The sequence below is a fragment of the Vicugna pacos genome, chromosome 32, assembly GCF_048564905.1.
Source record: "Vicugna pacos chromosome 32, VicPac4, whole genome shotgun sequence".
Taxonomy (NCBI): domain Eukaryota; kingdom Metazoa; phylum Chordata; class Mammalia; order Artiodactyla; family Camelidae; genus Vicugna; species Vicugna pacos.
Genome location: NC_133018.1, coordinates 14,492,145 through 14,504,393, shown reverse-complemented (window position 1 = coordinate 14,504,393; position 12,249 = coordinate 14,492,145). Strand labels below are relative to the sequence as shown.

The window sequence follows — 12,249 nt, the reverse complement described above, 5'->3', positions numbered from 1 at the left end:
TTTCCATCTGTAAAATTAGAAGTTGATCTGAATGATTTCCAAGATCCCGTCCGGCTCTAAAATTTTGTGTTTCTATTCCTGTAATTTTAAAAAGGGCCACTCTCTAATGTGACTTTCAAGCTGTTTTGTAAAGAGGTGCCTCAGGACCAAGCCTCATCCACCTCACTCGAGACAAGTCAACCTTTATCTCTTACATTATGTATTTGGATTTCACTTGAAGGGTTTTTTTTTTTTTTCTTTGTTGTTTGCCTAAAAGCCACTAGCCTGGTAATTCCCTTCTTCGTGCAGATAGGTGGTAGCCACACCGTATTACATGTAGGTGCAGGTAACACGTTGCAGTTCGGATTCTCCAGGAAGCAGAGCTGAGATGGCTTAGCACAGGAGATTTTTTGTTTTCTGTTTTTAATTAGGAAATTCCTTTAGGGTCAACCCCTGTGGAAGGGAAGAGAGAGAAGCAGCATTGAGTAGAGGGCAAAATTGAACTGAGATGGAGGTCCAATGGCAGCCTCAACCAACCCCTCAGGGAGCTCTGGAGCTAAAAGAGTCCTTCAGAGTTGTCCATACTGAGCCAGGTCAGTCGTTGCATAGGTGAAACCCAGGAAGAGTGTGAACTTGGACAAGGCTGCTCTCGGCAGGGCAGCCCCGAGAACTGACAGCCAAAGATGATTGCCAACAGCAGCTCCTTCCTTAAAGGGGGAATCTGGGTGGTGCATTGTTGGGTCTATCATAATTTGTGACCACAAAGATTATTTTAGAGAAAAAGCAATCAGTATTGTTTTAGGAAACATTTTCCAGTTTTATATTTCCAGAATCTTAGAAAAAGCTATATATCAGTAAATTATCATATTATAAATAATGTTCTACCCATTATCTCATTATCCTATTTTATTTTTAATACTTATCACTATCTAAAACTTTATTATGTACTAATTTGTGTAATTTTTTCATGAGTAGAATATAAATTTCATCATGGATAAGGCTATGCCTACCTTGTCCTGCACTGTATCTCAGCACCTAAAACAGTGCCTGGCACAGCATGGGCTCTCAGTAAACAGCTGTGGAATGAATGAATGAACAAACAGAAAATACACAGTGAATGAATTAATTACCAGACACCATGCTATTTTGGTTCATTGAACATGTGAATTTAAAAGGGTCAAATAATCTTAAATATTATCTTTATGATTTGGAAGACTTAAATGAATAGATTTTCTCCAATGACGGTACTCTAGACAATAAGAACATGCTCAATAAATATAAAAATAAGGGTGGGGAAGTTTTTGTTCCTCACCCTTGATTGTTACAATCCAGACTACAGATATATCCTAAATTAGTCAAATCATATATATGAACAGATGACCATTTTATGTAGGAAGTAAACTTACTTTTAAAGGCCATGTTTAACTAGTAAGAGTGTGACTTGCAGTTACCTGTTCTGCATCCAGAATAAAGATGCCCTGATTTTAGGACAGTTCTGTCACAGATAAAGCCCCAAAAATGTAAAGTGAGATGCTGAAAATTTTCCTTTAACATCAGAATTTCAGGTTACTTTTTCTCCAGTCTTTGCCTCTACTCTGGTCTATCCCAGGCACTGAAGGTATCCTAATCTAATCTTCCTTTTGAGCAAGAATGATTTGATAAGACAGAAGGTATATTCTGACAAAATAAACTTTAAGCACTTACTTCTTTTCCCCTTGCTAGTGTTGCCACACTGCTTTTTCCAACAACAAGAATATCACCACATCTCTGGACTGTTAGCTCCTCAAGGACATCTCTTTTCACATGCCCCCTAGCCTGATGTCTGTCACATAGTAAGCACTCAATAAATGTTCAATGAAGATGAACTTTTATAGGGCACAACTTTACACCTTAATTCTTGATTATTCACAAATGAGTCCCAGGGCAAACTCTTAATCCAGATTAGTTTTTTTTTTTTTTTTTTTGCAGTCACCTAGCCTGCCTCTAAGCTTCCACTCTACTCCTTAAAACCATTGTGTACTTAGCAGTAGCAAACAGATTTTAATATCATCCGAAGCAACTAAGTATTTTAATTTGTCGGTTAAAAGATATAGTTTTATCTTGTTAAAGTCTAAAATCAGTTATCTTTGCTTGCAGCTGCCTTCTATTAATACAGATCACAAGACTTTAATATATTAAAACTATTTGTTCATTAATCAACTTGTTATTTTCAGTTTATCTAATGAACTGTAGTCATCATGGCCTCTTTTTAGAGACTATTTTTAAAAACCATTCTATCCTAACTCCTAAAGCTTTACTTGGCCCTTCCTAATAGTCAGTGTTAGTGAGGTTCCCCCCACCCCCCACGTCTTTTTAAAAAAAACAACTTTACCATTTTCATGGGAGAAAAAAGAGCAATGTCCTTGAGGGGATAGGATGTTCTAGTTTAATTTTCACTTGCTTCAGTGGCCTTTCCTATTTTTGCTGAAGAGAGGAGCAGGTTCTTTGACTCTTCCACTCACATTGGGCAAAGTAAAAGTAAATTAACATATGAAGGTAATGTTAATGTTTCTTAAACAGTAGTCACACAGACCACCTTGCTATAGTGACAGCTTTATCCTCAGCATCCTGCTGGTTGATTTTTCTCCCTGATAAGCTATCCTTCCAGGTGAAGAGACCCTTTTCCATCTTCTCCCCCTTCCTCTAGCCCCAGCTTTTGATAGCTGCACCTGCTTAGGCAATAATTTAATAATTTTAAAATGAACAAAACGAAAGAGATAGTAGGTTTGCTGATCCCTTCTCCATAGCGTGAGAAGTATGGGAATCTATAAAAAGGCTTCTTGTCACCAGAAAAAAAGCCATTTTTAGATCCCCTCCCTCCCTCCACGTAAAGAGGTGCTTGTGTGTGCATGTCACTATTTTATGACTTCCTTAGAGTACAGAGTGGCAGGTTTTTTATGAAATACAAATTCGAATTCTGTTAAATAATAAAGGAGAAAATGTCATTTTCTCACAATCTCCTCAGACCTATACTCTGGAGCTTATTTATTCAGCAAATATTTACTGAATGCCCACAAAGTGCCAAGCATGGTGCTAGGTGCTAGGGAGACTGAGATTTTTCAGACCACATTTACTGTGCCTTCAAAAAGCTCACAGTCTCATGCACAGACAGACAAGTATAAGCAGGAGGAAGAGTGTGATAAAGGTATACCCAAAACAGAACAGAGTCCAGTGGACTGGCTTCTAAGGTTAATTTCAAGTTAATCTAGAAACTTTAAACTAGTGACCACACCATGAATCTTCATTTCAAAGCATAAATAGTAGGATATTTAGGGGGAAACTTCTAAATAAAGAGTAAAGCCCCTTGCCCAGGGTGTAATAGTAAGATTTGTGTCTCTTGCTTCACATACTTCACTATGTTGTATAAAGTTCAATTATTTTTACTGAAGGATTTTTTGAGGGGAGGGTAGTTAGGTTTTTTGTGTATTATTTTTTATTTAATGGAGATACTGGGGATTGAATCCATGACATCGTGCATGCTAAGCATGTGCTCTACCACTGAGCTATACCCTTCCCTACAATTTTTTTTTTTACTAAAAGTTTTGAGCAAACATTATGACAACTTTTTTTTTTAATCTGAGGAAGTTTCATTTTTTGCAATGAAAGAACATTATCAATGTATCAGATTAACATAGATTTACTTAAAACTGGTCCCCAATACATATTGGTTTTTCAAAAAGCTGTTTTGTTTGTTCCTGGATGATAATGTTATAAAGATAAATTATAAACAAGTCATATATTTTGTCTTAGTAAGCAGAACATGGTATTTGTTCTTAATCTTCTAGAATCATTCTTCAGCATCAAAGATGTTGGCCCTCTCATCATCATTTGTAAATAACATGCAGCAGTGCTTAACTGCACAAAATAGTAAATTGACCCTTTCCATTAACAATCTTAAAATGTGTTCAGCTTAGAAATTCTGGGAGCCAGGTATAATCATTTTCAAAAGGACTGCTAATTAAAGGGTCAGTGTAACCAACAGGCAAAATACCCAGTAAAGCTGATAGTTTAATTTGTTCTTACTTGCTTCTCAAGTCACATTCCTCTCATTTTAAAATTGCTTTAAGTTGTCTACAGAGTTTTGAACTTGTTTTAAGCAATGGTGTTGAATATCTTAAAATTTATTTCCCTATGCACATGAAGTGGCTATCCACTGTTAGACTAATTTTGCCTTTTTTGTGGTCCCTTGTGGTATAATATTTGAAGACTTTTTGTGTTGGTAATCTCTGTTACAAAGCTGCTACAGAAACTAAGAATTCTTTTTTAAAAGTTAAAAATATTGGGAAGAGTAGCAAAGAGTTCTACTGTGAGCATTATTTATTATACTTAAAATAGATTAAAATTTTGGATCTATTCTTCAGACTAACTTCTAAAATAGCATTATTTTTTAAATATACCTTAATGGGCTATTTAATTAGCTATGTATCAACTAAAATAACTATGACTACACATTTTAATTTTTTCAGGGTGTTTTATATCCTTGAGTATAAAAATATAGCAAATATAATGTGACTTTTAATTTGATAAGCAGGGTCCTAACCTACAAGTGTTAATTTTTATCTGAGAGAAAACAAATATTAAAGTTACACATATTTGCACATGAATGTGTTTTGTTTTATTCTGTTATATGAATAGTGTGGATTCTGGTGTCCTAGTTAACTTTGTAAATCAAGTTTTACAATTTGAAACTGAGCTGCTGCCACAGCATTCGAGAGCTCCCTCTCAGCAAGTGTACTTAATGTTGTCTAATACTCACCAAAACTGTGACCTGTAAAACCACAGGCCTTTACTTAGTCTGTCTCTTCTGATTACTGACATTTAGAAGCTTCTTGCTTTTCTGGGATTATAATGTTAAGTAAGACCCATGTTGGAGATAACATAATTTAGTAATAAATATTCAGCAATATGATTGGTATTAGATCCCAGTGCCTTCCTCTCTAGAACCTTAAACCTAGTGCATAAATCTAGTCCCATACCTAACCTCTCTTTGCCTGGTAAAATAAGAGTTTATATTTCCCTGGAAATAATGTGGAAAAATTTTAATTGACTTATCAAGTATTTTTTAATAAATTTCAAAAATACAGGTTGAGATGCATTCTTAACCTATAGTGCTATCTAATAGAACTTTCTGCGATGGTGGAAATGAACCAAACCTACACTATTCAGTATGGCAGCCATAGTGGCTATCTTGAAACATAACTGGTGTGACTTAGAAACTGAATTTTACATGTTATCTAAATAAAATATCCATGTGGCTAGTGGCTATCTTATTGGACAGCACAGCAATAGAACACCCCTTGAATTTGGTAATTATGCCTTCAGTGGTGTTAAAGGTGTCTTCATAATTTGAAAGCAAAATAGACCACAGTACAGTAAATAAAAAAAAAAACTCTAAATATAGATGTAATGCTACATACCTTCCCAACATTCTGAAGCATTGTAATTTTATAAAAGGAAAAAGAAAATCAGCCCAGTAATGAATTTAATCATGGCTCTTGGCTTTTACATAAAAACTGGGATATAAAATTTAATTTTCCTCAAGGAGTATATGTTTTGATTTTTCAAAATTTTAGACTATATAATAAGATTTTGTATTTTTTAAATCTCTTTAATTTTGTTATCTGATGAAGGAAAGAGCAATTATAAAAAATTTCAAATAATCATGGACAAAATGCAAAACTGACTTCTCACCATGGTTTCTCCTAAAACCCTAGGGCAATAAGAGAATCAATTTCTCCTTCCCCATCCTGAACGTGTACTATTTAAAAATCCCCCATGGTTGTACATGTTTTTGAGCTATTAATTGTTGTAGTATTTTTTTTTCTGAAGGGGTAGAGCTTCTCACTGACTGACCACTTCGTCTTTTCTAGAGCAAAACATCACCCTTTGAAAGCATTTTCCCCTTTAAAAGTCCTTTCAATTGCATTTAAGAAACATCCATTATCATCCTTCCAGGGAATGTTATTTTTCACTGGGCATTACAACAAGATTAATCATCTTTGCCTATGAAGAAGCACAGAATTTATTAAATCAGTCAAGGACGTTAAATTCCAGCTTTACTCACTCTGGTGACCATACGGAGACTGAGTTGAGGAAGAATTTGTGAAAGTATCGTTTGGTTAAAATTGTATGCCTGTCTCTTTAAATCTAAAAAAAAATCCTTTCAGAAGCTGTAGAGAGAAGGTGCTAGAACTGTGTACGATCATGACTGGAAAGCAGGATCCCTCAGTGACTGCCGAATCTTCCCAGCACAAGATAGAGAGGCAGTTCAGCACAAGCCTACACTGATTCTAGGCAGAACGATGATCCTACCGAACAGATCTCAAATAAAATTAAATTGAGAAAGCAGATCTTTCAAGGGAATGAGGCGGAGGCTCGCTTTTATGTTAAAAGCCACCAGCATCCTCCTTGCTAGACATGGACATGACATTTTTAAAGGAATTATTTGGTTACAGCGTTTTAAGCAAACTGTTCTAAGGAGTCTGTACATTGCCTTGTTTTTTCTATTCTTTTTTTCTTTTGCATATATGTAATTCTGGAGGTAAAGAAAAAGCCTGCCAGGGATTCAGAAGGCATCCCACTAGCGATCAGCTGACATTCCTAACTGAAGGCTGCAATGTGTTGCTTATTCATTTTGTACCGTGGGAGCTGCGGGGACTAGCAGAGAGCTAAACTATGCATTTCAAACAGCAGTGCTTGTGCAGAAAGAGGGGTGAGAGAGAGGCAGCCGGCGAGGAAAGAGCACAGCTGGACTTTCTCCTTGTTTTTATCCATTTCTGCAGGATCATGTATTCATAAGGGATGAGGCGGGCCACGGCGATCCCAGGCCTGAGCCGCGGCCTACCCAGTCAGTTCAGAGCCAGGCCCTCCACTACCGGAACAGAGAGCGCTTTGCCACGATCAAATCAGCATCTTTGGTAAGCAAACACCCCTCTACCCACCTTCCCTTCCTTCCCCTCCTCCCCATCTGGCAGCCTCTCGCCCTCCCTGAGCCTCTCTCGGCTTCATGGATGGGAGGAAAGGAGTCAAGAATGTTTTCTCCCTCCTAATAATTTTATTCATTTTAGAAAAAATCTGTTGGCATAGCAACCTGATCTCAGATATTTTAGCATTGTCTCCGGCATGGAAAAAAAAACCCTTTGTGTGTGTGTGTGTGTGTGTGTGTGTGTGTGTGTCTGTGTGTGTATTTATATATGCTGTATGTGCAAAATAAAAGGCCTTTGAGATGAAGTTGCTAATCTATCCAATTTTGTAAAAGCTATTTGTCTTTTCATTGAAATATTCATGCTAAAAAATATTTTAAAGGTATTTGATGTATATGTATGCAGGGCACTATGCTTCTTTTTGTATAGGTGCATGTGTGTGTCTGTAATGTGTATACCCACATCAAAAGATAAAACACAATTTAAAAAAAAATATATGGTTTCTGGCTAATGTATGTAATTGTAGGAAAAAAGATACTTGCTTCCCAGGAATGGATTGCTGGTTCGTTCTGGTTCATTCATTTATTTATTGCAACAATGGTAGTGGCTGCACTTCCCCATTTAACCCCTGAAGAATTTTCCTGCCACCAATAAAGCAAGAGGGGCTTTGTAGGAGAGGGGAGGGATGGTTGTGGAAGAAAAGATACTGTAGGAACCTTCAGCATTTTTACTATTGCAAATGTGATTGCTGGATGCCCTTGTAGTAGCAAAAGGGGTGTGTACTGGAAGAGTTAGTTTTCATGCCTCCTCCCCTTGGCCCCCGACGCGTGCGCGTGCGCACTCACACTCACACACTCACACACACACACACACTCACATCGTTGCATCCTTGGCACTCTTAACTCTCTTTAATCTTTTGCTTCCGAATATCACTTCTCAGCCAAAAAATTATTGAAATATTAGTTGTTGTGCCCAGATTGATGCTAGAGGTCACATGGGCAGGAAGAGTTAGTGTACACTGCCTGGCTGTTACATTTAGAACCTGTGATGACATCATCTGAGGCCGACCCAGAAATGATTCTTTTTCTTGTCCTATTTTTTAAATCTGATTTCCACTTTTATTTCTCAAGTGTTTTAAAGGCTTTTCGGTTAGTTACCTTTGGGATTGATAATGGGTTATAATTTTTAAAAACCCAAATAGAAAGAAAATGGAAGTTAAAGCACCTACATATTGCTATGCCTACTGCTGTCTAAAAGCAAGCAATTTAATTTAGACTGCTTATAAATCAACCTGCCTTTAAGGTCCTTTGTATAGAAGTTTCTTGTTGTCTCTTCAATGGGCAATTTTTCATTTTAAATGCATGCCATACTGTGTAATGGAGGTCTTAAAATGTCCACTATGTATTTGCTAATGATTGTTAAGCACCTACAAAACATGCTTTTGAATCTAAATAAAGCATCATGAAATTACTGAATAGTAAATATCTTCATACCATGGTATCTGACAAAAAAGAAATATGGTATTTGGGAAATACTACTACTTACCCCTGACTCTTGTGAGACTTGCACCTTTATCCAGACCTGTGCATGCTGAAGTGAGAGGAGAAATGCTGAACCACCACTGAGAATCAGAGCACCATAAGCAGGTTTTAAATGTGAAGCAGACATTGTACCAAGCGGGCTTTCCAAACCCTCTGGGACAGCTTCTCTTCTCTTCTCACTTGCCACACCCTCATTCCCACATCATATATTCATGACCTCTCCTGCCTCCCAGGAAGATCACTACTGCCATCCCAGAATGATCTCATGCTCCCATTCGTGAACTCACCCAGGGCCACCCTGTGTGCATCTCAGCCATCACAGTCTCCCTCTCTGTGGATGATGAAAGCTGCTTCCCTACTAGGCTATCTCAGGGCTACGGGCAAAGACCTCAGGAGCGCCTCGGAATCCTGCAGGCTCCACAGTGCACATCCAGAGAACGCTGGGATCAGTCTCTCTGATGGACTTTGGATTTGCTAAAAGGCCCTCCCCTACCTATATTAAGTTAAAAGCAGAGTCGCAATAGGCTGTTGCTATAGCCACAAAATAAGTTGTTTCATGTGTAAAATCTCCAAATGTGATGCTTTGGGAGTCACGGTGGGATTGATGCAAGCTTGTCAGAGTTTAGTGGTATTTGTATTTAATGGTTTTTAGAGAGAAAAAAAATTAAAAGGAAAAGTGTTGTGGTGGTATGCCGTTCTGTGTCCCTTTTTGGACAATATAACTATTGGTGTGGATATTTTAATGTGTATTATCAAGTACTACAGTTCTAGTTCCCATTATATTATTTTAAAAGGCTAATTCCAATAGGAGTATATAAATCAGGACATTGGAATATCAAAAAGAGGCATCTAATTTTTAAAAATTTATCTCAAACCTTAGTGTTTTTCGTAGATCCCTGCTGAAATGAAAGGGGCTAAAATTACTTAAAATAACATAAAAATAAGAACAAGATCATGGGGAAATGAAAGTCCAGCGTATTGAATAATCAAGTCATTGTTGAAACCTCTCTTCACTTCTCATAGTTAGTAGCAATACTATGTTGATTTATTTATTTTGGTTTTACTCTTTCTTTGTAATCTTCTAGCAGAAGTGCCAACAAGCCACAGAGTGATCCGAAAGTGAACAGCAAAAAGAAAAAGAATTTAGAAATTAGTTTATCAGTTACTAAATAGATAAGTGATGAGTATATATTTTCACTAGACTTGCAAACTGACAAAAAAAATTACGATTCCTCAAATTTGTTTTATCAATCTACCCCTTCTTCATAAACCTAAAAGAGGCCTATCTCTGTGATTTTTTTTTCCCCTTAGCAATTCTTCCTACATTTTGCTTTTGAATGGGGCTATTGACAAATGTATTAAGCCCATGGGCTACAGGCTTTTACTGCTAGATGTTTTTTTATTATTTTGGCACCTTAAAACTGAGTTTTTTATGTTATGGTACACTGTTGCACAATTGCATTTGTAACAAAAGACCTTGATACTAGAGGAAACTCTGAGGGAACTTTCAAATTTGATACATATATACTTTTAAATTATTATTATAATCATTTAAGGGCAGAGATTATTGACCTTCTTTTGAAAAATTAGAAGAAAGGGCCTTTCATGGGATCTCTTTTATTCTTTCTTTTTCTTCTTCTGTACGAAAGTTCGTATTGGGCTGATTTGTTATCTGAGTAAGCAGATGTTTATGTAGTTCTTCAAAATTACTCACCTGACTTCTTGGGCCTTTAAGATGTGCCTTCTTTGAGTTTTTAATTGTTCTTGAATGGAGAGGCTAGTATTTTAATTAGATTAGTGACTCATCAGAGTATTTTCAGCTATTTTTACATCTGATGTCATTTAAAAGAATTTTTTTTGAGGGGGGGAAGGTAACTAGGTTTCTTTATGTATTTTTAAATTAATTTTTTATTTTATTTTATTTTTTAGTGGAGGTACTGGGGCTTGAACCCAGGACCTTTTGCATGATAAGCATGCACTCTACTGCTACCCTCCCCCTTGATGTCATTTCTTAAAATTTCATAGTATTCTGGGTCACCGGCTGTTCCCATAGTAGGTGTTCCTATAAAGAGCACCAAGGCCACATCTATCAGACAGTTCAACATTTGGCCTTCTGGAGGAGTACTCACTAGAATGCAGTGGTCCAAAACATGGGAACTGATTTTAGAATACACATTAAGGAGAGGGGTGTGAAACTTAGTTTCTAATCTCCAGGCAAGCATGTAGGAGAAAAATTTTTATTTTTCTATCCATACAAATATAGATTCTTCTACTTTGGTTTTTATCAGATTCAATAAAAGAGCTCATGTAAAAATGAAATCTTCACTTGATTTTTTTTAAAAAAATGCAACCTAATCATTCAGCTAATTGTGAAGTCGTGTACTTGAATGAGTTTGATAGACCAGCGTAAAATATTAGAGTAAATGCTACTGTTCCCCCTTTCATGTGCCCTGCTGTTCTGTTTCTAAATGCTTGGAAGTGTGTTCTCTTCCTGGCTGGTGCACCAGAGGTTGCTTATCAAAACGCTGTGTATCTCCTCTTTCCTTTTTCTTGGCTTCTTAATCTCACTAAGATCCTTCCTGATACCATTTTTCACTCGTGCTGCCCAGTCTATATGCCCCATCCACTTGACCAAAGTCCCTCAGTAAACATGTGTTGAGTGAATGAATGAACAAGTGAATGAATGAAGTCTCTTCCAGTCCTGCTATCACAGAAGAGTTTGGGTTTTTAAGTGTGTGTTTTCAGAGTTCTTCATATCGGTTTTTCTGTACAACGCAGAATTGCCTGTTACCAGTCATTACTTTTAGTATGAATTTAAAATATTTTTTCCCTAGGTGTTTGCAAGAGTGAAATGTCAAATTTCTGATGCCAAAATGTGACTCACTGTATTCTTTTTAAGAACTTGCTATAAATTTCATTTGTTCTAAGTGCTGAGGTAGCCAGTTTTATCATACATATTATTTTGGTTCTTACACATAATTAATCTTGTAAGGTGCCTTTGATCTCTGAAGAGAGTAATGTTATCAGCCACCGTGCTCCTCTTTTATGTTCAGTAAGTTGCTTATTGGCCTTCTAGTGCAGTATTCGGTACTTGGTAGGCATACAGTACACTTTGGATGAAGTGGTTTGTTTTAGGGCCAAATTTTGCTAGAACTAAACAGGGTAGAAGGCAATGGCTGTAGAAACTTTCTGAAAAAAGTTCAGTCTTCCTTTGTTCTTTATTTTTATGTATCATTCCAAGTATATGAAATAGTTAATTCAGATTCAGAAATTATATATTCTAATCCACAACCTAGGCATAAGAACAGTTTTATTGTTAAACTTGCCGTTTCTCTTAGATCCACTTCTGATCTATGTCCCCATCATCAGAAATGCTTAGTGGAAGAGTTTTAAAAAAACACACTACTCATAGCTCGGCGGAAGAAGGAAACCAACATATATTGAATATCTTGTGTGTATCAGACACCTTGCAAGGCACAAGTGTTATCTCATTATAGCAGTATTTCCTCTTAATATATGAAGATATTGAGAGACTTCAAGAGGTTATGTACTTTGCCCAAGGTCAGCTGTATAGTGAGGGGTGAAAAGAGATTTGTCTGCAAGCAGCCTACTAGGTATGGCAGGATGCTGCTACCGTCTTTTAGATGATCACATTTTTGACACCACACTTGTGAAAACCAGTCATTACCTTTCTACAACTTTCTCTCATTCTTAGAATTACTCAGTTTGTAACTTAGACTTAACCGCTCTCTCCAATGCTTTTTCCC

The 12,249-nt window shown here is 36.8% G+C and overlaps 1 protein-coding gene across 4 annotated transcripts in view; it reads left to right on the top strand.

The window, feature by feature from the left end:
- The window catches only part of TAOK3 (TAO kinase 3), a 146,454-nt gene that overhangs the window by 109,620 nt on the left and 24,585 nt on the right, over window positions 1-12,249 (top strand). For all 4 annotated transcript variants that reach the window (XM_072953540.1, XM_006204797.4, XM_031670022.2 and 1 more), the window contains one exon: window positions 6,801-6,935. In XM_072953540.1, coding sequence (XP_072809641.1) covers window positions 6,801-6,935 — 135 coding nt within the window. The remainder of the gene's footprint in view (window positions 1-6,800; window positions 6,936-12,249) is intronic.